At 36.4% G+C, this 26677-nt stretch overlaps 2 protein-coding genes across 6 annotated transcripts in view; both read right to left on the reverse strand.

The window, feature by feature from the left end:
• The window catches only part of LOC113676542 (telomere-associated protein RIF1), a 29164-nt gene extending 12992 nt beyond the window's left edge, over nt 1–16172 (reverse strand). The window contains exons 1-21 of one of the 3 annotated variants that reach the window (XM_089181899.1): nt 16022–16172; nt 15692–15848; nt 15233–15308; nt 14824–14909; nt 13802–13839; nt 13311–13414; nt 13102–13193; nt 12510–12603; nt 11873–11971; nt 11424–11516; nt 10943–10996; nt 10724–10808; nt 5397–5446; nt 4559–4666; nt 3521–3851; nt 2837–2950; nt 2009–2071; nt 1605–1699; nt 989–1146; nt 493–597; nt 7–82 (exon numbers count right to left, since the gene is read on the reverse strand). In XM_089181899.1, the coding sequence (XP_089038025.1) occupies nt 7–82; nt 493–597; nt 989–1146; nt 1605–1699; nt 2009–2071; nt 2837–2950; nt 3521–3851; nt 4559–4666; nt 5397–5446; nt 10724–10808; nt 10943–10996; nt 11424–11516; nt 11873–11971; nt 12510–12603; nt 13102–13193; nt 13311–13414; nt 13802–13839; nt 14824–14909; nt 15233–15308; nt 15692–15801 (2031 nt within the window). In that variant the 5' untranslated portion in view covers nt 15802–15848; nt 16022–16172. Of the gene's footprint in view, nt 1–6; nt 83–492; nt 598–988; nt 1147–1604; nt 1700–2008; nt 2072–2836; nt 2951–3520; nt 3852–4558; nt 4667–5396; nt 5447–10723; nt 10809–10942; nt 10997–11423; nt 11517–11872; nt 11972–12509; nt 12604–13101; nt 13194–13310; nt 13415–13801; nt 13840–14823; nt 14910–15232; nt 15309–15691 lie in introns of all 3 variants that reach the window. The other 2 variants (XM_089181900.1, XM_089181898.1) reach the window with 2 other exon arrangements.
• Nucleotides 16173–16759: 587 nt separating this feature from the next.
• On the reverse strand, nt 16760–25746 carry LOC113676527 (uncharacterized). Of its 3 annotated transcripts, none has more exons than XM_027193190.2 (4): nt 25381–25746; nt 24998–25148; nt 21268–22032; nt 16760–20611 (listed from the first exon to the last, which is right to left on the reverse strand). In XM_027193190.2, the coding sequence occupies exons 2-4, from the start codon at nt 25028–25030 to the stop codon at nt 20162–20164; spliced, it is 1248 nt and encodes a 415-aa protein (XP_027048991.2). In that variant the 5' UTR covers nt 25031–25148; nt 25381–25746; the 3' UTR covers nt 16760–20161. The 3 variants fall into 3 exon arrangements, with proteins under 3 accessions (XP_027048991.2, XP_027048990.2, XP_089039478.1); XM_027193189.2 differs by having other exon boundaries at nt 25594–25745; XM_089183352.1 differs by having other exon boundaries at nt 25589–25743.
• Nucleotides 25747–26677: the final 931 nt, after the last annotated feature.

Genomic DNA, 26677 nt, shown 5'->3' on the forward strand with positions numbered 1-26677 from the left:
ACAAACCTTTTGAATGTGTTCACTTAGGTGGTTAACAACGCAGCTCCACAGCCTCCAAAGAGTGTCTTTACCATTGACAGAACTATGAAAATTTAAAACAATTTAAAATATTTTAAGCATTTTCATCTCAGCAAGAGCAAAATAAAAAATGAAAAGATCTTTGCAATAAATTACGTATCAGTTCGAATCATGTTAATGAACAAATCTCAAGGACTTCAATCTCAGTTGGTCAGAACTTTACACAAGGATCGTAAGATAACATGTAAAAATCATGTTGATGTCCTATCTCTTTTGGGACGCTGTTCTTTTTAGCAGGTATCTCGGGACAAGTTTTAATCCTAGTTGTAATAATTAATTCTTAAGATTATTCATTCCATAAATGCAGTTTTCACAAACCCTACACAATATATTTTGCGTATAAAATTCATAAGGCAAATAATTATCAAAAAGGTTCTCATACACCTTTCATTCAGTTCTAACATTGCACAGTACCTTGTTCCTTTTTTGAGGAGATTTAAAACAGTCTGCAAAAAGAACAACTGTCCAGAGGCTGATATCATTCCACAATCAACAAGATGCTCAAATGCCAAATGAAATCTGTAAATAAAGTATGACGTTATTGTAATAAATGCTTATAAAACCTACTTAAAAAACGTATATACCCCGGTAAACTCATGCGCAAACATCATCATTCCCTCACCCCCCCCCCCACCCCCTCTGAGCAACCCACAAGGGAGTGGCAATTGAACCTAGCTGGGGAAGGGAGGGAGGGAGGGATTTGAAAGTTTCTAACAGATCTATGAATTACATGCAAGTAAGCTCCCACTCATTACAAAGTATCCTAAGCATTTAATTGCTCTGTCTGATAAAAAAGAAGAAACCTAAAACATAAGTGTAATTGCCATGACAGCGCCCTTTCTAATGAGGTACTATTCACACAAAGTCCAAGTGGTATTACAATCAATAATTAAGAGAATTATTCTCAAACCTCTCATCCTGCCAGGTATTTTCCAGTAAATGTGGAGTGAATAAAAGTTGAATAAGGAGAAGAGTTGGTGATCCTTGCGGATTTTCTCTAGAATGAAGTGATGCCATGTGATGACTTAAAATTTCAGCAGGCAGCTTAGACAAAGCTTCAAGCATTTTCTGTTGTGGAAAAATTAATGATGACAAAATTAATCAACAGTATAACCGTTTTCCCTCTTAGTATTAATCAAGAGTGCTTCTTAAAGGAGTATTGCAAAATCACAACCAATGGGAGGCAACCACCAATGAAACAGAACAAAGAAGCAGTCCAATCTCCATATGTCATGGAGGAGTGATAAAAGATTTGGCATCTTAATTTTCACCTTACGTGACAACCTGAGATTGGCTATCCTTTAAATGCTCTAAACTATCAAATAAGCATTTTCATGAAATATCCAATTCTCCATTGTCATTCATGAAAATTTCCTTATGTTTCCTACAGCCAACAGGAAAGTAAATATTTATGGCACAAGCTACAGAACAAGCAAAGAATGGAAGGCAACTAGAGTACCAAGGTGGGAAGGGGTGTGTATACTTGACTGTTAATAAAAATTATCAATGATTTCAGTGAAACTCACAAGCACTAAAGACGATGACATGAATGAACTGTCCACCAACTCCTGTGTAACAGCAAGAAGTGGAAGGAAAAATTCTCCACACTCTGACAATGGACCTTAAAATGAAAAACCGAATGTGTTTTTTGTAGAGGAATGTTCTAGTACAAAAACCTTCCGGAATTTTCTGTTGTTTGCCCTGTTATGCTTAACTAATAAGCATAGTAGTGCATGTTGATTTACAAATAGGATATGATGTAATCATGTTCATTTAAGTGGAGCCCCTATCAAGCAATTATTGATGTGTTTTCTATCAATAAATCTGTGTGTTGCAGACAAGAGATCATCACAAATTGTCAATAGAATACATAGGAGTGGAGTTGAGACATGAACCAGCGGAGTAGTGGCATTAACTTAAAGGTCAGTACCTTTTTCCAGGACTTCCTCAATTCTTTTAACAAGCAGGTTCCACACTCTGATACCCAAAGGTTCTACAAAAGAGAAATTACAAATATGTTAGAAAAATTGACCCACCCACTCCAACGATTGAACAAAAATGAATTTATCCTTTCAATGTCAATAAATTTTCAAGCAGAGTAAGAAGAGTAAGGAGAGGTAAGAAAACTATCAACTAAAGGATATTCTTTAACTGAAGATCAGATCCTCTCATCTAAAATTATACAGAATGTAGGGAAAAAAGTAATAAGGTTTGATATCTGAATCTTTGGAGAGAAAGAGTTCAACCAATGGCAAAGCATAAAATACACTTCTCATCTCTTAATCTATTTTATTTCATCTCTAGCAACAATTCACTGAAATAGAGGTGGCCAGTAGTGGATATTTACCGAGCCATAAAGCAGTGAGATAAATATCCACTGCTAGCCACTTACACCAGGGTGAATATCTGTTTGGGTATACACTAAGACAGTGAGATAGTATAGCAAAAAAGATGTCTTTAACTTATTTATTCCTACCATGATTACAATATTTTTGGGTGCAAATCCCACACCAGTTGCTTGGAAGTGAATAGCAAAGGATATTCAGAGTCTGGGTAACCAATCAGAATGTGCCTCCAATGCTATCCACTGTTTTAGTATATACTCAATTGACCTATCCATTTAGTGCCTGTAGCAGTGAATTGAATTATCAAATATGGGTTTGAAATTTTTTCCTAAATTTAATTATCAGTGATTCTTATAAACACAATTCTATCCCATGAATAAACACTTTTTGGTCACGTCATCAGTTACATTTACCTGCAAGATCTTTACCAAGAGCTTTGAAGACTTCCCTCACAGCACTTGTTAATAAAGTAGCATGTTTCTTAAACTCCTCTGGTTTTTTGAAAGTTACCATCTGCAATCTCTCACCTAAGATTAAAAAATTAAATTACAGTATTATAGTCTAAATTCAAAACTTCAGAATCCAGTTGAAAATAATTGCAACAAAGCAAGTTTCAATTAAATGTTTAGTGTCTCAAGTAGTGGGGGAATGCATGGCTTTGCTTCATTTTTCTCCACGAATGGTAGAAAAAATTGTCCCACCAACAGCAATTCAACCAATCTGACACAAGAATAAAACCAATCATGATGTAATAACTGATGTTTTCTTTCTTTCATACCATATCATAAGTTCTCAATGGTTCCATAAGATAATTAATCCCTTCATTCCAGGTTGTTAATTTACTTTAGAAAATCACAGAAATTCTACAGCTACAATGTAGTATTCTGTTGTAAATTTTGTTGGCCTAAAGTAGGCTTAATGTAAAGCAGAAGTGGAGAGAATTTTCTAAGTGCTTAGTCCTTTTAAGACATATACCAATGAAAACCCTGCATTCTGACAGGCTATTGGCCACTTAAAGTAAATTTTGTTTTTGTTTTTAAGGATCTCAATCAATCAAGAAAACTATGCTAAAATTATCAACACCAGAAATTTCTTACTCAGTGAAACAATAAAATCAGAATTTGAACTAAATTCAGTGTCCTCTGTCTTCAACAGTTCCATCAATATTTCACACCCTTGTACAAGAAGCTTTTGTTTCACTGGTTTGGCAAAGCTTGCATTTAACACCGTTGGTGTTCTTGGAGTTCCCATGTCTTTGAGGGATCTGCGGATACTTGATTTGGGTGTTTCTGCCATCATGTCTGACAAGAGTTTGTTGTTTGTTGGTGTTGGAGGGCATTTGAGGTCACTGAGTCCTTCCTTGGTCTTCAATGAGCTAACTTGATCAATGGCTGTGCCAAAGACAAACTGAAGAAGTGGAGTGCAAACCTAGGATAAAATAGAGTACAATGTAAATTTTTGTACATGTTTAATTTATGTTCAAGACTACATATCATTTTTAAAGTCAAAAAACAACCCTTGATCTAGTGATATCTACAAGTACAATTCCATAGAGTAAAACTGTGGGAAAGAAAAAAATCCCTATTTCCTAGTGACCAAAGGGATACTCCACGCAAATATACTTTTACCACTAGAGTGTTACATGATGACTACCTCACACCTGATAAAAACAGTGGCCAACAGAATAAATTTTACGAATGCACAGACTTATGACTTTACAACATCCACCATCCTGACAACTATCTTTTAATGTTGGTGTTCCAAAAAAGTTATCATCAGTGGCCTAATGTTTGACCCTTTAATTCCAAAGATCTCATTAGCAATTCTCCTAAGTTACTGTCTGCCATACAATTTTTATGATGTTAGCTTGGTAAATTTTGAATTGGATCAACTTATAATCCCATAATTGATATTTTTCTTTATTCTCATCACTTGTCTGCTTGATATGTTATTGATAATGTAACAAAAATAATTCTGGCTTGATCATTTAATTTTATGGTACTTAAAGGGTTAAGGCACTGTTTGCCAAATTTTAGTAGAAATAAGATCAGATAGCACAATGGGAGAGAGCTACACTTCCCTATCATCTGATTGGCAGTATTTTGGAAGGCATAGTGTGACGATTAAAATTATACCTGATCAAACAATTCTTGGACTTTTGGACCCAATGAACAGACAAAGTGCCACCAAGTAGAGAGTCTGGCAGCTTCAACTGCTTCATTTCTCTCCTTGACAGCAAGATTCTGGAAAGCAACATATATGGACAATTAACAATTTTTTTTAAAAAATCATAAATATTGTCATTTATTTTAAATTGCAAATAATGTAACCACCCAGTGGATCTATCAAATAAACCATTATTATTACCATAAAGTAAAGTGCAATGTTTTTGAAAGGTAATTTGGGTATTCCGTAATCAAATTATTTTAATAAGTGACAGAAATAAATAACCAAATTCAACAAACCCCCTATGCCTTGCCTTACAGTGATGTTTTCTTAGATTTCCCAAAATCCTGAGGTCAAGGAAACATGACGTGGAACTGCCCACAATTATTCTTTTCCAGATTGCTGAATGCATTTCTATGCTTTTATTCCAATAACCTTCCTCAAGACAGCTGTATATGGCAATATATCCATTTTACACATTAATCGTGTCCAAGGCAGCCTTACAAATGACATCACGTAAAAAAAAAAACACACACACACACACACACACACACACACACACACACAACATACATCTACTGCTGTACATGCATGATAAAGAATTTGATGAGGAGAGAGTGATTTTTTTGGGGGGCAATATAGTCACTATCAATTTTAGAATGTAACATTTCAACTGTTCCATCCAGGGTCACTTGTTACTGCTTGGCTGCTGTGGTTTGCACATTGCAAACAACCAAGAATCAAATTGTAGACATATTGACTCTATTCGGGAATTTCAGTTCCACAAAGTGCGGAATCTTTTCTTACCCTTAAAGGAGTCAGAATAAGCTTGACCCTCTTTGGACTGCCGATGACATCTAGAAATAATCACACATAAAAGAAAGTAATGATAATCTCAGGTTTTGCCTTACCCTTTGCACCCTGAAATCAGTATGCAAGTTCTCTGTACTATTCCCTATATATTTCCTATACTACTTTGAGAGAGAATTTGCCCTTGAATTAAAAGCTTCTTGAGGTTACAATCATTTTCTTGATTCTCATCAACTTACTGTTTGATTCAGTGGTGATACTGTTGAGTGAAATTCCATGCTTATTATTCAGAACAGTCTAATGTAATAGTCAAGGAGAAGAAGCCACAAAGAGTCTACCTCATGGCACCCCCCACTACATTTGAGGTTTGATATCAGATTACAATAGCCTGATACCCAAAGATAATCACTACATTAGTCATAACCACAAATTGTGGGGTCAGTGTTGGAAGTACCAATAATTATGTTTCAGGAACTTTTAGCAATACACCCAGAAATACTCAACCAAATAAAATAACATTTGGAGGAGTGATGTAACTTAGCAGTTACTTAATGTAGAATAACTATTGGCATGGGTTACCATGACAACACTAGCTGAGGAAACTAAGGAAAAAACCACTGATTTTGTGAATATAGTCAAAAAGCTGAAAAGAACAAATGGCAAATATTGTTCACTCAAAAAAATACCTTACCAAGGATCTTGCTTCATTTACAAAGGCAAAAGAAATCAGTGGAAATAACCTGAAGGCTTTAAGGACATTAAGTTTTTTTTTGGGAGAATGTCATGTTGAGAGAAGATGTTATCCAGTGAAGATAGGTATACTAGGAGAAAAAAGAAACCTGAGTGCACCCAATTGGAGTGGAACCTTCCACCTTCTTATTAGTACTTTGGATGTTCTACCAGTGAGCAATAGGAGACTGGGTTCAGACAAAGCTGTTTAACTAGATCCATATCGCATTAATTTTTCCAGCAACAATAGCCAAGAAATTTCAAGAAAGTGGCATTGAAGATATTATATTCACAGAAACTGGTCCTTATGGCTTTTTTTTCAACAATCATGCTTCTTGAAGGAAATTCATTAAACTATGGAGTTGAGGCACAAGCTTTTGATGGAAGCTTTGCTGAGGTTGCTGTGGAAAGCATTCTGATCCTGTACTTCAGAGAAGTTCTGATGTGATGAACAAGAATATCTGCACATACAAGATGGCATCTATCACTGGAAAGGGAAAGGTACATATCTCCTGCTATGTGATACATCTGTGATGTCTCCTGTTAAGCAAATTTAAGGAACAGAGTTTGTTGGCACAATTCAAGTTTTGAGGATGGCTACAAAAACATTATGCTGCTTCTTCTAAAGTTCATCAGAAGAGCATGATACACACTGAAAATACAAGGCAAAAACTGAGATAATCCTAACATTTACTCTGTGGATACAGAAAATTAGTGCCGTTGACTCCCAGTTTATGTCATTACCCACTGAAAGTTAATGAGTGTCAATCATCCAGTGAAAAGGTCACCATCATTACTTTGTGTGTCGATCTGAGAGTCAGTAAGATCTGATGATAGCTCCCATTGTAAGGATTTTGTTGGTGGGTCAGATAGTCAAAAGAGCTCATGATCACAAGAAGTTTATTTTTTTGGGGAGTCCTGAGCTCTGATAAGAGCTCCTGACTGCAAGAAGTTTGTGGTTTGATCAGGGAGTCAATCAGCTCTGATGAAAGCTCCTGACCACAAGGAGTTTGTTGGTCAATTGGGGAGTCAACCAACTCTAATAAGGGCTCCTGATTGTAACAAGTTTGTTCTTTGATAAGAGAGTCAATCTGCTCTGATAACAGCTTCTGATCACAAGAAGTTTGTAGGTTGGTTAAGAGCTTCAGATTGCAAGGAGTTTGTTAGGCGATTGTGGTGTAAATGTGCTCTAATAAGAGCCCCAAATTACATTGGGTTTGTTGGTCAATTGAGGCATCAATATAATCTGATAAGAGCTCCTGATTGCTGTAAGTTTGTTGGTCAATCAAGGAGTTGATGAGAAGAAAATATTTGTTTGGTTGGGGAGTCAATCAAATCTGAGAAGCGCTCCTGATTGCAAGGAGTTTGTTGGGCGACTGTGGCATCAATGAGCTCTGATGAGAACACCCAAATGAATGAAGTTTGTTGGTTAATTGGGAAGTTAATCAGTTCTGACAAGAGCTCCCAATGGCAAGGAGTTTGTTGGTCAGTCAGGGAGTCAATGAGCTCTGATAAGAGCCTGATTGCAAAAGGTTTGTTTCATCAGGGAGTCAACCAGCTCTGAAAAGAGCTCCTGATTGCAAGAAATTTATTTTTTGATCAGGAAGGCAACCAGCTCTGATAAGAGCCCCTGATTGCAGGAACTTTATTGTTTGATCAGGGAGGCAACCAGCTCTGATAAGAGCTACTGATTGCAAGAACTTTATTGTTTGATCTGATAAAAGCTCCCAATTGCATGAGGTTTGTTGGTCAGTTGGGAAGTCAATCAAATCTGATAAGAGCTCCTGATGGCAAGGAGTTTGTTGGTCAATCAGGAAGGCAATAAGCTCTGATAAGAGCTCCTGTCACTGCAAGAAGTTTGTTGTTTGATCAGGGAGTCAATCAGCTCTGATAAGAGCTCCTGATCACAAGCAGTTTGTTTGTTGGTTGAGGAGTCAATCAAATCTGATAAGAGCTCCTGATGGCAAGGAGTGTGGTGGTCAATCAGGGAGTCAAAGAGCTCTCATAAGAGCTCCTGACTGGAAGAACTTTAATGTTTGATCAGAGGGGCAACCAGCTCTGATAAGAGCTCCTGATCACAATGAGTTTGTTGGTTGATTAGGGAGTCAATCAAAACTGATAAGAGCTCGAGATTGCAAGGAGTTTGTTGGGCAACTGTGGCATCAATGGGCTCTGATAAGAACTCCCAATTGCATGAGGTTTGTTGGTCGGTCAATCAAATCTGACAAGAGCTCCTGATGGCAAGGAGTTTGTTGGTCAATCAGGAAGGCTCCTGATCAAAATGCTTTGTGGGTTCATTAAGGAGTCAATCAAATCTGATAAGAGCTCAAGATTGCAAGGAGTTTGTTGGGTAACTGTGGCATCAATGGGCTCTGATAAGAACTCCCAATTGCATGAGGTTTGTTGGTCAGTAAATTAAATCTGATAAGAGCATCAGATGGCAAGGAGTTCGTTGGTCAATCAGGAAGGCAATGAGCTTGGATAAGAGCTACTGATTGCAAGAAATTTATTGTTTGATCAGGGAGTCAACCAGCTCTGATAAGAGCTCCTGATCACAAGGAGTTTGTTTGTTGATTGAGGAGTCAATCATATCTAACAAGACCTCCTGATGGCAAGGAGTTTGTTGGTCAATCAGGAAGGTAATGAGCTCTGATAAGAGCTCCTGACTGCAAGAGGTTTGTTGTTTGATCAGGGAAGCAATCAGCTCTGATAAGAGCTACCAATGACATGAGGTTTATCAGTCAATTGGGGAGTCAATGAACTTCTATAAGAGCTCCAGATTGCAGGAAGTGTTTTGTTTGATCAGGGAGTCAATCAGCTCTGATAAGAGCTCCTGATCACAAGGAATTTGTTGGTTGGTTGGGGAGTCAATCAAATCTGATAAGTGCTCCTGATGGCGTGGAGTTTGGTGGTCAATCAGGAGGGCAATGAGCTCTGATAAGAGCTTCTGACTGCAAGAAGTTTGTTGTTTGATTAGGGAGTCAATTAGCTCTGATAAGAGCTACCAATTAAATGAGGTTTATCAGTCAATTGGGGAGTCAATGAGCTCCTATAAGAGCTCCACATTGCAGGAAGTGTTTTGTTTGATTAGGGAGTCAATCAGCTCTGATAAGTGCTCCTGATCACAAGGAGTTTTTTAGTCAATTGGGGAGTCAATCAGCTCTGACAAGAGCTCCTGATGGCCAGTAGTTTGTTGGTCAATCATGGAGTCAATGTTCTCTGAAGAGAGCTCCTGATTGCAATAACTTTTATTTTTGGATTAGGGAGTCAATCAGCTCTGATAAGAACTACTGATAACAGGGAATTTTTGGTCGACTGTGGCATCAATGAGCTCTGATAAGAGCTCCCAATTGCATGAATTTTATTGGTCAATTGGCTAGTCAATCAGCTTGCATCAAAGCTCCTGATTGCAGCAAGGAGATTGTTGGACAATTGCAGAGTCAATCAGCCTTGATAAGAGCTCCTGATTGGAAGGTTGCAAAGTCAATCAGCTCTGAAAAGAGCTACTGAATGTAAGAAGTTTGTTGGTCAATCAGGGAGTCTATCAGAATTCCCTATTGCAAGAAGTTTGTGGGTTGATTGGGGAGTCAATTAGCTCTGATAAAAGCTTCTGATTGCATTAAGTTTGTTGGTCAATCAGGGAGTCAATGAGCTCTGAAAAGAGCTTTAAATTGCAAGGAGGCAGTTACGCAATTGAGGAATCAATAAGCTCTGATAAGAGCTCCTGACTACAAGAAGTTTGTTGGTAAATCAAAGTCAAAAAGCTCCTGATTGCAAGGATTTGTTTGGTCAACTGGGTAGTCAATGAGCTGATGTATGATTTGCCATCAATCAATCTAGTATAGGCTGACAAATATGGTGACGAAGTCAGAAGAGGGTTGTCCACTAGCTGTGAAGTGAAAAAATTAACTTCAGTCCCACCAGTTCCCAAAAAAGAGAACAGCTTTATCTCAAATCCAATGAACAAGATGGACTTGAGGATTTTTGGAAGTCATACTTGGACTAAGAACATCTGCCGTTTATTCTTTTCAACTGCAAATAGCGACAAAACAACAACTGATCCAAAACAATTAGGAATGTTCTCTTATACAGCAAATCAATAAGAAATAATTTAAATGGCATTTTCAAATATATTTCACAAAAACCACATTTATCTTGGTTTCCTTATCAGCCATTGCCAATTGGTCACAGTTAAACTATGCACAATTATCCCACATTAACCAACTGAAAAATAACCGCTCCTCCCCCACCCCACCCTCCACCCCCCACCTCTGCCAGAAAATAAAAGATTTGGTTGAGAAGTTCCCAAGATATTGCTGAAAAGTCTCTGAACATATGAAACTTCCAAGAGCACCATCACTCTTAGGAGTCAAAGAGTTAACCCTTTAACTCCCAAGAGTGATTAACATGTAACTTCTCCCTGTAATATCTAAACATTATCTGGCAAACAGGACATGAGAATACTCAAACTTATCAAGTAGAAGTTGTTGTCTTGATCTAACACCAAATTTTTGTAACTTATTTACAAGAAAATATGTGGCAGCCAGAGGAGGGAATTGACAATCAGATCTTGGGAGTTAAAGGGTTAAATTTACCTGATGAGAGGGCAAAGTTGTCAATAAGGATATTCCAAGCAGAGAAGGACATAACCTGAATTTCAGTTGATGGATCTCGAAATCCCTAAAAGTAATATGACAATGTAAATAATTAGCTGTCTTAAGACTTGACAAATATTGCTCAGTGCAACAAAAGAAAAAAATAAAGTTCTCATTGGAGTTAAATCCCAACAGGAAACAAAACAAAATTACTATTACCTGCTCAACAAGCTTTAGTAAGTCATTAATCAAACCGCCTCCTCTGTGCAAGGTCTGCAGAGAACAAATAAGATTTTAAACAAAAAAATTGTTGATTAGCACTGATATCTTGATAATTTTCTCAACTCACCCAACCTGCCTACCAAACCTAGATCATTCTTGGCAATGAATTTGTTAATTTTTTTGTATTAATAAGAAGTGTGAATTGAACTCAACAAACACAACTATAATTCACATGATTTAAAGATATATGTATACTTGATTGTGCCCTGCCTTGCAGTACATCTCAAAAGTATGTTGATTTGAAACTCTATTCTCATTAAAAAAAAAAAACTTTCGACAATCAAGGATACAAATTAGAGGATAGAGAATTGAGGATCAAGAAACAAGGATTCAGAATCAGGGATTAAGAATTGAGGATTGAGAGCCCTACTGTATGTGTGCTTGGGCCATATTCAGTAAGACAGAACATTTTAATCACCTCTCCAAGAATTTGAACGATGCAACACCAACACTTGAGCACATATAATCCTTTCTTTTCTGAACACATTTTGGGAAACTCTTTCAACAAGCACTGGAAATGAAGAAAAATGAACAAGACAGCTGTAAATCTAGCTCTTCATAATTATGTCAAATGAAAGTTGAATATTTTTATAAAGTATTAATTTTTACTATTAGAACTGAAGATTTTGCTGAAATCCAGAATATACTGAGTAATGACATCCATGGGATCCTGGCTAGAATTTACCTAGGAGAGGCTACCTCCTACAGGTGGCACATATCTATTACCATTAGAGACACAGTAACTCTCTTATTGTATTGCTATATATATACTTCAAACAAAGGAAGGGAAAGCGTGTGGATTTAAAGGAATTATGGATTGAATTATTTCTAATTTTCTAAGGAAGGAGTTAAAAAATGTCAACTTACTCCTTTCAGTAGAGGAAGAAGAATTTTTATAACGATTCCTTGGGAGGACATCAAGTGTTCCAATCCAGCATACATCACCATTGATGCCCTCTCACACACCTGAAAATAGATGAAAACCAGCTAGGCTTAAAACTTTACAATGAGTATTGTTCTGCCAGCCAAACTAAAAAAGGTGGGATCATGTTCAATTAAGGAGGTCTTCACCAATCAATTGTGATAATAAATGGGTGATTATATCAGTCTGAAGTCAATTGATGTATCAAGTGATGGTTGGCCAATGTTCAGATGACCGACAGTCTTCTAAAATTCAACTAAAAAGTTCTACTTTTTCAGGCCAAAACTGGTCATGTAGTGCCTCTTACTACTGCCTAAAATTGCGGGAAATTCTCAAAAATTTAATAGGTAATAGGGTTGTTGTACCAGTTTGAAAATTTATTTTACCTGCCCCCCTTAAAATAAGGGAGAAGATTACATTTAGTTTGCCAATGGTTAACCGAATCTTGACCAATCACTGAGCCATGGATAAACCAATATATTGACCAACTATCAGCTACAATCAACCACAGCTACATACAGATCATTGAATCCAAAAAAGTTATTGCAGTGAACAGCAAACTATGTTAATTGAACTCTGTACCTTGATGGCTGAGCTAACCAGCAGAGGAAACACCAGCTTTGCCCAAGAGTCTACTGTCTTGATCATTTCACTCTTTGGAAGCTGTTGTAGAAGCCTACATTAAATAAAAATTTAGAGTTACTGCATTAATTATTGGAAATCTTGCCTTTAAGGTACATCCCTCCTCAATTTATTCCATACAATGACCTGGCTAGGGTTTCCACCATGATCTTTAAGCCCTAAGATCAGTGGAATATCATTACTCCTTTCACTCCCATAGGTGACAAAGCCAGAATTTCTCCTTACATCATCAATATAATAACAAGAAGACAAATGATGACAATAAAGAAAAATATCAACTAGGGAATTACAAGTTGATCCAATACCAAATTCTCTAAAGCAATATCATAAGAATTATATGGCAAATAGTAATGAGGATTAGTAATGAGATCTTGGGAGTGAAAGGGTTAATAAGGAAGAACTTTGTTGATAAAAAACATAAAGGTGATAAGCAACTATTATCTAGATAGTTTAAATGTCACTAATTCTGATCTGTAACTAATTTACAGCATTTAATTGTCAGCTTACAGAGAGTATATGTAATATATTGTACCTCTCTATCACACAAAGAGCTTCATGATCCACAGTTACAGACTGGAGATCCTTTGTGATAACTGATTCCAAAGTAATAAGAATGGATTCCAACTAAATTGAAAACAAACAATACACCAAATGAATAATCTTTCCAATCAGTATCACAGTTATGTAAGAAATCTTAAAGGGTTAATATCTAATCTAAAAGAATTAGAATTCAGTCAATACCTTAGTATTTACAATCCCACTGTGTAAATTCTGTTTAGCAAGACACCACAATGCTCGAGTGCAAACTCCTTTATCCTCAGATTCCTGTATTCTTGTCAAAAGACCTGCCAGAGGATTTCTTGGGTTAATGCTGAGATTCTGATAACACTTAATTCAGTCAAGGCAGTTGAGGCTTATGCAATTTAAGAAAATGTTTAAAACAAGAGTTTAAAGCTATTTCACTTGACAAAATTTTTGCAAGAGGTTGTTTACAATTAATGCCAAGATTCTAATAACAACAAATTTAATCAAGACAAACGAGGCTTAATACAATTTTAGCAAGGCTATTACAAAGTAAATACAGTTGTTTCATCAAATGAATGTTATTAAAGAGGATTTAGTCAGAGGACACTGTCAGGTGCTTTTATGTCAAGTGCTTTCCTTTAAACCTGTTTTTAGCATCATTGGCACAATTATTGATCATGGAAGCAATTATGCATATAATAACCTACCTTGAATGAGAACTTGACCATCTGACAAGCAAATTGAACTGCAAAAAGACATTGAAGATAATTTTGATTCATTACGATTATCAGAAACATTACTTCAACTGACTGAGTGAACAAAAATTGGACATGAGAAGCTATGGATCAATAACATTTGTGAATGCTAGGTCCAATTAATATGCACAATGAATAAGACTTTGGACTCATCACAAAGACTGGAGGGATGTTAACATCAGATGAAAATTCAGATTGTAAGACCCATGATGTTTCAATGTACCATTTACCACCTTGAACATACCCAGCCATATCTTGGGTGGATGACAAGGGTACAAAGTATACAAAGAAACCCTGGAAAGTAACTCCTTAAGTTTGCCAGCTTTCATTTTCTTAGATACATGCACAACCCTATGTAAGTATTAGGACTGCACTATAAACAGAAGTTCAAGCACATTCCTAAATGTAAAACTGGTAAGAGGGTCCCCTGTACTTTTGATCTGAAGCGTGATCGGGCAATTTCTTTTCTCAAGAATCATGATTTGACTTTTTCCTTAATTCTTTAATTGTAATTAAAGATGACAATATCTTTTCATCTCCATGAGAACAAATTTTTTTTTTTTTTAAATTTAAATGTGACCCATGAATAAAGAGCTGGATTATACCTGATTTGTGGACCATTTTGTTTTGTGTGATGAATTTTCCACCATTTTTATGTTTTGGCTATACATGGACTTTATATGGATCAATAAAAGTCATAGAACAGACTACAAATGGTTCTTTAACAAACAAGGTAAGACAGTAAGTTATCTTTCATCACATAGGACTAGTCAAGGCCAAAAAAGGAAAAATTAATTCATGAATTTGTCTTTCTAATTTTTATGTAACGTGATCATCTCAAATTTTACACAAACATGAAATAATTCTGGATATTATTTGTGATGGGTGAAAAGGCCAAATATTTTAAAGAGATTGAGTTTCACAAAGGAGTATAGGGGACCCTCTAGTGATACACAAGATGGCTGTACTCATACCTGGCTATTTCCTCTTGGTAGAGACAGTGACCAAGTGCTTGAAGTGATGCTTGGCATAGATCTGACTTATCAGACTGAATATCTCTCTGTAAAAAATGACACACCAGAAACTGTTGCAATAATGCTTGAAATCTGAACTCATAATAATCATCCTGACACACATAATGACTTTTTCATTTCTAATGTTTGTTTAAAATCTTTAATGTCGAAGCTGCTACCTGAGTTATCAAAATAGGTTAAAATTAAATGCTCATGCAGAAACTGGCAATGCAACAATTCATATGTTGTGTATAGACAGCATATGGTATTACCCAAGTTATGTGTGTATGCTTCTCCCTTGACACCCTTTTCTGTTGTCGAGAGAAGAAACATTGTATGAAGAGAACAGCAAAAGACAAGGTCTGCTTACCCGAAAGATCATGACAACTCTTTTAATTAGATTAAGTAGCTCTTTAACAAATACATCTTCCTCCTCTCTTAAGCGCCTGGAAGGAAATTTCATTACAATTACTGTTTAAATCTTGTTGCCTTTGTGAATGTAGACGAAGAGAACCGAGTTCTTACATGAATCATTCTAAACATCACTTTCACTTCCTCATATAACTTGTATGTAGATTATTGACCTGTGAACAAGGAATTTCTTAAAAAGCCAAAATAAAGAAACACCCTTGAGACTGACTATTTGTAATAAATATGGGTCTAAAGTGTTAAGCTTCAAACGTTAACACACTCTTTATTTCGATCCTATTTGATTTTGATGGCAAAGTGAAGATGATCGCCAATCGGAAATATATTTCCAACAGCTAATACTAACAGTTTGAATTTAATACGTAAACATACTTTAAACTAGTTTTCGTTCGTGACTTACTCTGTCATTCTCAGATAAGCATCGACTTGATCATCACTCGCCGCCATGTTGTCTTCGAGAATGCGAAGAAGAGGTTCGAAAAGCCCTTCGTATTCCGGTATAGTTACCATCTTTTTTCCCTCTAGAGATGTTCCTTGAAATATCAGATCTATAGATTCTGCAGCAAAAGCAATAGCAGGGTCACAAAAAGCCAGGCTTGATCGCAAACGTACCTAAGTTGAGATCATCAGTGAAATTGCAAGCGTCCATGTTCGACGCGTGTACTGCAACGACCTCAGCTTATTTGCAATCGCAAATTGCTTACTTGCGGTCTCATGCAAATCTTCGTACCGTATCAATAAGTTTCCTTAATAAGATTTCACTCGGAGAAAAAATCATCAAAGGCTTCTAATAACTCGTAGTCTTTATCGCTCAGAAGTATCAGATCGATTCTGCCGCGAAGGTTTCTCTGCAAATCGCGCCAAAGTTATGATTCACCCCTCTGATTGGCTCCTAGTTCTCAACCAGAGCTTCTCGGCAAGAACCATTACAAAGAGTCCTGGACCCCATATTAAAATATTAAATGATCACAGCGGCTTCTCAGCGGTCAATTGAACGTCTGCGCATGTGCACGCAGCGGAATGGTATGTCTGGTGTGCCTTTTTAAAGAGGAGTTATACAAATCACAGAAGCCAGTTAGTCACTGGTTTTAAAAAAAAACCCATAGCTTTCTTAGTGTAGCTCAAAGCAAAATGGTAAATAAACAGGCTACCGTTGTAATTGCGTCTTGTCTTGGAAAAGTACCACGATTACCTCTTCTCTACTTTTGCTTCCTTTTAAAAATTTCTAAGAATTTTTTTTCCCACACATTCTGTGGGAAAGTGGTTATTTCTTGTAATTGGCTTTGCGCGGGGAATTGGGAATCTTATGTTCCCCGTTTTCCGAGTTTTGCGGTAAGAGTAACGAAGGTTTCCCTACACACATGCATGCACATACATTAATCCAAATGATTGGGGAAAATATACGTAAACTAAAAGGCTAATTAATATTGCAGCCCAACTCTACACTAATAAACAGTCAAACAGTAAGTCATGTCATAACCTTAACATATATAATATGTGATTTATTTCAACTCCTGAATTAACTTAACAAATCCAAGGTTGAGTTACTTTTGCTTAACATAAAAAATCTTCGAAAAAATCGAAGGAAATACTAGATTAATAGTTTGCGATCACGCAAATCAGACTGCATATTGGAAAAGATAGTAATCACTGAGACGAGACAAGGAAAGTAAAGATTTTAGAGCAGTTTTCAATTGATAATCAAAAGTGACCCTGGACTAGGGGATTGCTTCGGTTCTGCTTTACCCCGGTAAGTGATTGGTCTAAAAAATGCGTGCTATTGTCTCAACCAATCAAATGCAAAACTGAAACGGCTCCCAACTTTGGGTTACCCGCGTCTTCCGTGCTTCGAGCAGGTCATTTGTTTTTACTTTGAGTTCTCAATGGTTAATGATAATGTTAACCTCTGTTCTGATTGGTTGTTGTAACTACTTTGGTCTTCACTTTTCGACACTTAATTGAAAACTTGCGTATGATCTTCACAGGGCGGACAAAGATTATATAGGAGGAACCAGTTAAACTTTCTTCCAACTGTAGATGTCTAGGATGCAATAAATATGTCCAAGTTATTTAAAATGAACGGCTAAAAGTCGTCAGCTGATGTCTCTTTTTTGACCGTTCAAAAACTCAGCTTAGTACGAACATTGCTTAAGAACGAAAGCAAACAAACGAGAAAGTATAATGATTTACATATAATAGCTTAAAAAAGACATTTCATTGTTGTGCCAGCATTCAAAATTCCTGAGTAAAACCCTTAACTGTCATCTTCGTTTGTATTTCTTCTGGATAACTCAGCACTTCAACTTCTAGGACCCACTAAGTATTTTGCAATTTCTCTCTTGAATAATTAAAGAATTTGAACATATATAAAGTTAACACCTTCTACAGAAACCTGCTTATTTTGACACTTCAGAGATAATAGGGATTAAGTTCATCTATAATAACAAAAGAACCAAACAAGTTAAGCTTTCACTTTGCACTACTGCACAGTTCGTATCTCTACTTCTCCGAAGAGACGTTTTTCTACCAATTAATTTTAACTTTTAAGTAATAACATGTCTTTCGAAAAATAGACACTGATGATGACTGATTTCTAAAATAACCAAACTATTTCAATTTTTTTCGTTTCCATGCTCAATATTTTATATTTTTGAAGTGAAATTTTGGTAACCTATGTTATCGTAGCTTGTAGTAATTATAGCTTGGATTAGTATATACTAAGACAGTGGATAGCAACGAAGGTGCATTCCTATTGGTGACTCAAACTCCATATATCTTTTGCAATTCACCTCCAAGCATCTTGTGGTATTTGTGCTCGCAACATATTGTAATCATTACAGGAAAAAAATGAGTTAAAATCATCTTTTTGTGCTATATTATCTCACTGTTTTAGTACATACTAAAAAAACAATTCACCTCGGTGTCAGTGGTAAGCAATGGATATTTACCGTACCACTTAGCAGCTCGATAAATATCCACCACTAGCCACCTCCACTTCAATGAATAGTTGTCCAATACGCTCGAGGTATTGGTTCACTTGGCTTGAAGGCACACATGTTGAACACACCCTACCATTTACAGTTACATGAAGGAAAGCAAAAAGGTCAGCTGTGCAATTTATCAACATCTTATAACTAGCAACAAAGAACCAATAACTTTATGCTATATTTTGCAGTTTCAATCAAACCGTCTAAAAAAAAATTGGGTAAATCCGCAATTCACAAGCTTAAACTAGTTGCATTTATCATTTAAGGCTGTAAAATCAATAGTTGCCTAACTGTGTGTGTATTTGTGCCCTTTTTTTATGTACAGCATACAATGCAAGTGATATTTCAATACGTAATAATGTCCAGCACAAAATTCTAGTGCTTCAAGAAAACATGTACATTTACTTCCCATCGTAATTGTAATTGTAATGTATAGGCCCATGCAGTGTGCAGTGGAGGAGGGGGCACTTCAAAACAGGGGAATATCAGAGGAGAAAAATAAGGTACATGTGGCTTCACTCTTTGTCAAGAAATTACCCTTTAACTCCAAAGATCCAATTGATAATTCTTCCTTCTAGCTGTTACACATTTCCTTGCAAACAAGTCATGAGAATTTGGTTTTCTCCCTTCAAGCTGTCCCACATTTCCTTGCAAACGAGTTACAAGAATTTCCTTTTAGATCAAGATAATTTCAACCTGATAAGTTTGAATATTCTCATTATCTGTTTGCTGTCCTTTTTGAGATTGAAAGAGCTCTGCAGTAATTCACTATAATATCAAGTGAATAGTGCCTTTCAGAGGTGATTAGCCAAATACTAAAGAGCAACCAAAGAGCAACACACCGCTTTCTGCTTTGCTCCTGATAATTAAGTGGTAAATACACCAATCAGTAAATGAGACAGCTGTGGTATAAAAAAAGTTTATCAAAGAAGTTTGGTTTGATATGTTGAGGTGCTAAAATAACAAGTTTTGTGGTTGAAAAAAAAACTAATATTAAAAACAAAAAAACAACGAAATTGGCTTTATTTTCCCAACTTGCGTTACGAAAGGCCCCTCTCCTCCTTGTCTAACATTTTCAACTTTTGATGGATAACTACTATAAATGTGTTTTTCACTGGGATAATACACACTGTATTTTACAGAAACAGGTTTACAGTTCCAGATAATTGCTAGAGATATACCATGCTCCCACTACCCTCCACTTTTTTTTAAACTCATTTTATGATCATTTTTTTCAGCTGGGTTAAAAAAAGGAAGTTTTTGTCTTATCTTTGCCATGTAATAGCTATACTTTCTTGTCACTTTGGTTCTGACTGCGACAAATGTATTGTCAGAAGACCAACTTCATGTATTTTGGGCATCAGTTTACCTTTTTCACAGAGGTACCAGTCATATCTGAAGCTGTTTGAGGTCATTCCAAAAATTTACAAAAATGTTTGGAAGAGTTGTGACACAACCTTACCTTCAGAAGTCTCCCTTCTAATATGACATCTTCTAGGAAGAGCAACATCAATTAACAAGGACTTCTCTCCTCTTTGACTGGCTACAGCCTTTATGATAAACTTCATTCATATTTACGAATGAATTAGTCAAGGCTGTGAAAAATGCAAGTTTTCTGGTTTTCATCAGGTGTGAGCAATTATTGGTCAGCAGACTTAAGGTAGCATGAGATTACATTTCTGGTCTACAAGCCCGAGATTCACACTTGAGACAAAAGAGTTTGCAAATAAACATTGAACTATGCACAAAATTTTTTGTAGAAGAAGTTGTATATTTGTCCACGTGGCAGTCAGGTGTAAGTAAAATTAAACAAATGGCATACAAGCTGTAACCTGGATATCATTTGTTGGTAACAGCTCTTTGAACTTCAGTCTGTAAAGCCATCACACCCATGCTTCAGAATTATTTCTAGAAGCACCGTCACTTGATGATGTCTGACCTCTCTCAGTGTCTTCCACAGCTGAGCTGTTTGAAGACTGCTGTGGACGTGCTCTCTGCAATAAAGCCACATCGACTCCTCGGACAACATTGTTGTTTTCAGTTGTGTAGCATTCAACTACCACATTTTGATTCAGTGCTGCCCATCGTTTGGAATATTGTTTAAAATGCTTCAAACTATCAAAGTACAAGCCACCAACAGCTAGAGCAATGAATAAGCCATTCACCATATAAGCAAACTTTACTTCTTCTGTTGTACGTTCAGCAATTGCAGATGGAGTAGTGCTGACACGAGACCAGATGATCCATGTGACAGAAGTCAAAAGCATTGTTGCAAATGCAATGAAAAGTCCTATGTGTAGCCATCCCTTTGTACTTACTTCAGGAAAAGACCACTGCAGAAAGAGGAGTGGAAAAAAATTGAATATATGAACAAAACTTTTAGATTTTTAAATAATTCTAAGGCTGCTAGAACCATCATAATTTTAAATTCCCTGACGATTCATGAATGATGGTAGCCATAATCTATAAAACTCTTTACAACAACTTGTAGATTACAACTTAAGTCATTGACAAACTGGCCTGCAAGGATCATGCCATTATGTTAATAGGATCTTCACTAAATAAATTTAAGTTTTACTTGTTAATTGTTACTCTGTTATTCTACTTGTTGTGCACCTCAAAAACATGTTGGGGTGTTATCCAACCATGCCATGCCTTAGTAAGTGTCAAAAGATACAGTATGTCCTTGGCCTACCCCTACCCCTCCCCCTGACAAAACTAAGATTATCATAGGGGATATTAGGACACTTGGTTTCATTCTGATACTAACAATGATTCATTCAGTCTGTTCATCTGGGGTGATAGTGGTGCTAAAAATGACAGTTCATAATTACTAACATTTCAAAAAGCCTCCCAATACATCCATGAAAGTTATTCTTACTATATGCTAAACATTCCTCACAAGTTCATTCTGAGAATTTGGTGGTGGATCAAATGGTAATTCCATTCAAAAGTTTAAGAGTAATAAACAAAGAAAAGTTTACTGTACCCTCCAAAAGCACTTCACACTTTCCTTCCTAGTCTTGAATTTAAACTTGCATAGCTCACAACTCTGATGTCCAGATTTTGAAACCCAGTTCAGTATACAACTCTGATGAGCATACTTTACAGTTCCAGTGCATTTGCATGGTTGTATGAGCTCTTCATCCTCACTGCCACCATGACAAATGCGGCACATTAAACCACAGCTCTCCCGTAAATCTGTAAGTTTGCTGAGTGATGAAGAAATGCTAGGATCCCCAACACTTTTCTTAAAAGGCTTAATTGTAACTCCAACACTTTCCAACACTGACACAGAACTACACTTTCGCACTATTTTGAAGTTCTGGTTTTTATCCCTTGGCAACAACTGAGATTCCTCATTTGCACTGTTTGAACAGATTGAGGTCAACAGTTGCAAGCTTTGTGACTTGAATTTCATTTCACCCATTCGATCATCAAAGCTGTTCTCCTGAATCACTGGCCCCTGTTGTGAGCAGAAAAAGTAGAAATCTGTTGAACCTGGACCATTTCCTTTGTCCACCAAATAGTGTGGCTGGCAGGTATAACTTGGAGTTTGCTCACAACCATTGTAAGAAGCATCCAATTCCTTTACTTCTGGTACTTCTGATACATCACACTCTGAGTCTGCTGACAGCAAAAGTGGCTCACTTGCCATACCAAGCTTTTTGCTGGAAAAGGAATTTGGCTGACTAACTTTACTGCCACTAGTGTTGTCCTTCTTGTTCAAACTTGGCAAACTTTTGGAGAACAGCTAAAAATACAATTTAAACAAAATTATTCATAAGAGACTACACAGAATTTTCAAACAACCAGATAAATATATATACAATATTTACTTGTGTATAAGTCAACCTTTTATGACCAAAAACTCAGCCCAAAAAAACACCCTTGACTTATACATGAGCCATACACACAGACCTGACCCAAGTAATTCAAGAAATTAGCATGACAATTGCATCAAGTCCATTTGGAAAACTGAGGTTACAAAACCAGTTCCACCTATGTTCAAGTATGGTCAGTTTTCAGTGCATTCTTCATCAACTAAAAAAGTTTTAAATAATAAATTTCAAGTGGCTTAAATGCAAAGCTATTGGAGCTGATTTCAATTGTGTGTTCTGATCTGTAGAGCAAACATTTTTTCTTACAGCTTCAATGCTATTTACAGTGCTGAACTTTCATTTTCGTCAAAGGATTTCAGTAGCTGAGTGACCCAGCGAATGCTAAGCTCTTGTGTGGTCTTATTTGTTATGTGCGATCCTTTTGAAGTGTTCCTTTGTTCTACTCAATCTCCTTTCAAACTCAACATTACGATTAAGGTTAGTTAAATGTAAGAAGATATCATTTTCAATGAAATTTACAAAATTTGGTTAAATACTTCTTTTAGCAAATCGAAGTGCTCGTATATGCTTAAATTGTGGTGATATAAATACAAGTGCTAATAAATTTGCAGCACACAGTTACAGTTTGCTCTGCAGTTTTTTTATTTTTTAATTCCCCATGTTTTCAATACATTCTCAGAAATAAGAGATTAACTTTTTGGGGAATTTCTATTGGTCTGAATTATACCTCAGTCTTTAACTAGAAATGATGAAAAATCCAATTTTTGACCTTGAAAATAGTGGGTCAACTTATATATGAGTGCAACTTATACATGAGCAAATACAGTATATATATATAGTAACTGAAAGTGCATCTTTCCCAAGAGCACAAAACAGTGACCCATGTAAAACCAACATCCACATCTTTTGAGCTTGATTCCACCATCCAAACCATTATGCAACAAAATTATGTCTCCCATCTGGAACTTGTTTTCAAGTATGGGACTCATCCATCGTTAGTAATGAGAAAAATGCATATTGCTCAGTCAAGTTATTGGGCAACTGTGTCTCCATTTGGTTTACTGGGCCTGAGTTGAATATACTTTGGTGAATGACAAGGTAGCAAAGGGGGATCCTGATACTGTTTCACACACTTATTTTAAAAAAAATTACTGTGTTATGTATATAGAAGGGAAAAGTTCAAATCTCTCTTCTTGTGTGTTAAAAGTTTCAGAGAAATCTTGAAGATTCATTAAAAGAAAAACAATTCACAGGTTATGAGTAATGCACGAGGCAAATCACATCTCACGCTTGCTCGTACATGTAAATTAAAAAATCATATTTGCCTTTCAGTAAAATTAATACTTCACAACACAATTTTGGCCCAGATCACATGTCATAAATACACTCTTTGCCACTTTTGAATAAACTTCAGTGACTCAATTTATACTAGTATGTTTTACCAACTCAAATATGATTTCCAATTATGGAAACATGTCACATGCCATGAGTCACAACTCATGAACTTTTGACTTGCATGTGATCAGCTTGTCTACCTAAAACAACATTGCATTGTGTGCTAAATGGCATTAAGGAAATCATATTTTAGAAGGAGCGGCCATTTTTTAGTTGGGAGGGATATCAACACACCTCAGGAAGGAGTCTATGGGAAACAGTGAGTTCTTGTTTCCCTGAGACACTAAGTGTCCCCCAAGGCAAACCTAGAGGAAAATTGAGGATCTGGAGGAAACAAAATTCACTGATTCCTTTGGGGTCAGTCATCAAGAGCTAGATATGACACAGTTAGAATAAGATATGCATCACGTGAGATATATTGTTGATATGACATCTGAAATGAGTCTAAATCAGGCTATGATTGTTATTTTTGTCTAAAAGTGTTTATTGACAATTTGGATGGAAATCAATGACCCAAAGCAATTCTTCGATATCCTGCTGGTCTCTGAATGAAAGTGCAGTACATTAGTTTACCCAATTTTATTATTTTCACTTTCGAAATGTGATCTGCAAATTCAATTTGGTTACACAAGAGTAAGCAACTCAAAAACAAAAGATTTTCCTCCAAAAGGTCAACGATAATGATCTTAATGTAGAAACTACATAATCTGTACTAAAATAAAATTCATAGCGAAAGGAATACCAAAAATACAAATTGAATGTGGTTTAAAATCAATGAAATTAGAACCAAGAAGAAAATTTATGTCACAGTCACAATGTGTGTATTTAACATTTTCCTTTGTGTTTCTCCACAAATAAAAGCATGGTTTTGTACCCTAGATGAATAAATTTCAAGTGACTTAAGTGGGTAAAAATGCACAGATTAGACCCTATAGCCATTTGAGACACTCCTTTGAAATAAACGTCACCTACCATTTTAACTGCTTGGTGTTCCGACTTAAAAGGAAAAAGTCTGCAGCTTTCGACAACTTTGAGTTTACTGTCAAAACATTATTTCAGATGGTTCCTTTTTTCCCACCATGCTTGAACGATTTAATTCCGACCTCATTCGAAAACAGAAGTTTGATAAACATCCCCTACACCTGATTGGATTCAGCAAGGGACTTTTCCCTTTACAAGAAGCGAAACTAATTATTATGAAGCGAGTCAAAGTTTCTAGATTCTTTACCACAAAAATATTTCCTTAAAATCTTAATGAATAAGGAAGGCGCACTGGAAACTTATGAGCATGATAAATACAGCAAAATAAATGAGACATGAAATATAAACATGACTATATATTGTGTTCGCATGATTAAGCATAAAACAAAAGAGAAACAGCAAATTGCAGCGCACTGGTTTGAAAGAATCTCTAGCGATGTGCTCAGGCAAACGTCTCTGGCATTTCCGCCGTCTTAGATAAAATAATCGTTTCAAACTTACAGACTTTGAATCCATTGTTACCGATGTCAGCATAAAATGTGAACAAGCTTGTACCCTGTTGCTGTCAATTTCCACACAAAGGCGATTTGTACACAGCAAGCAAGTCCTGTGCTATTGTAGTGAAACTTACTTCAAATGGTCTTTAGTATTCCTTCAAATGAACAGAAAGGAAATTTCAAGAGTCAAATTATGAATTATGGAGAAAGTTCGAAATTTATGAGCGCTCACACGCAGCTGCCAACCATTCGTATGTACATTTAAGAGCATATTTCATTACAAACCCAACACAATGGTCGTTAAGTTCAGTGAGTAAACTCACTTAAACACCATTCTAAAGAAATGAGTCTAGTTGTAATACGCATATTTAAACCCCTGCTACTCACCATTTGTGTTAGACTTGAGGGCGAAAGCATAGCGAGTAATTACGGCGGCCAAAGCCGCACATTTAAGCACAAAGGCTAAACATGGCGGTCAAATATTTTGAAAAGCAATCGCCTTTCACGGGGTTCTCATGTGAAAGCGTTCACAGATATCAAATGAAATCCCCGTGGATTTTGTTCTTTTAATCGAAAAACGAAAATTAAGTTGTACCTTACCCTTCTTTACTTCGGTCAGTCTCAAAATCTCGAGCGAATCTCACATTCTCGGCTGTAATGTGATCACGCATTCGATAATGGACCGAAACTGAGTACGTATTTTCGAGAAGAAAAAAACAATCTCGCCCGCTCAGTCGCTGCAGGCCCCCCCCCCCCCTCCCCCACTAATTCAAATATTTGTCAACTTACATGTCACGCAATAATTTTGAACTGCTAACTCAGGCGGAGAGGACGAAGAGCGCTTCATAACACAACAGGGTAAATAAAGGCCAAGCACTGACATTCAGTACCACAACCGCGCCACAAAACATAAAAGGATAGCCCCTTCACATCTGTTTGCGTTTTAAGAAATATTCGTCGGACTGAAGAAGTAAACACTCAGTAAAGAGCAGGAGCAAAAGCCTATCATCGACTTTGAAGGAAAAGGATTGGCTACTTTAGTGATGAATTATGCAAGACTTGCGTGATTTTATGTGACGCTGTCTCAGATAGTTTGATTATATTAAACATAGTGGCAAATTTCTTTGAAGTGTGTTATTCGTGTATTTCACCGCGACTGTCATTTCCTTAGAGCACTTATAGTGAATTTTTACAAAATAAATGTCGTAAGTGACAGATCTAACCTATCAGGTGACAGTAATATTTAAATGCGGGTCGAAAAACAAGTGTTTGTTATCTCACGTCTTCATTTTCGAATATCGATCCGGAAAAAATTTAAAAAAAACTTGCGGATTATTTTCTTATTTCAACTTGGGAGAGCGTACCTTTCGTTTGCGTGTTTTCCATGTTTTAAAAGCACCTGCTGTCATTTTTGCCATTAACTCTAAATCCAGGAAACATCCGTATAATTTTACGTATTCTATTTGCGATTAATTTTTAATGTGGCATTAAAACGTCCAAACAGCTCATTATATTTTTAAAAGCCGTGTAGACGGGAAGTTGGAAAACGCGACATCATTGGGCAGTTGATTATTTCATAAAGGTAGGGAGATCGAAACAACTTAAACAGGTCAAATTTCAGATGACAGTTAAAATTAAAATAGTTAACTTTAAGCTATATCCTGGTGTACCGGTTAACCAAAAT

This window comes from Pocillopora damicornis, chromosome 9, assembly GCF_964200805.1.
Source record: "Pocillopora damicornis chromosome 9, jaPocDami1.2, whole genome shotgun sequence".
Taxonomy (NCBI): Eukaryota; Metazoa; Cnidaria; class Anthozoa; order Scleractinia; family Pocilloporidae; genus Pocillopora; species Pocillopora damicornis.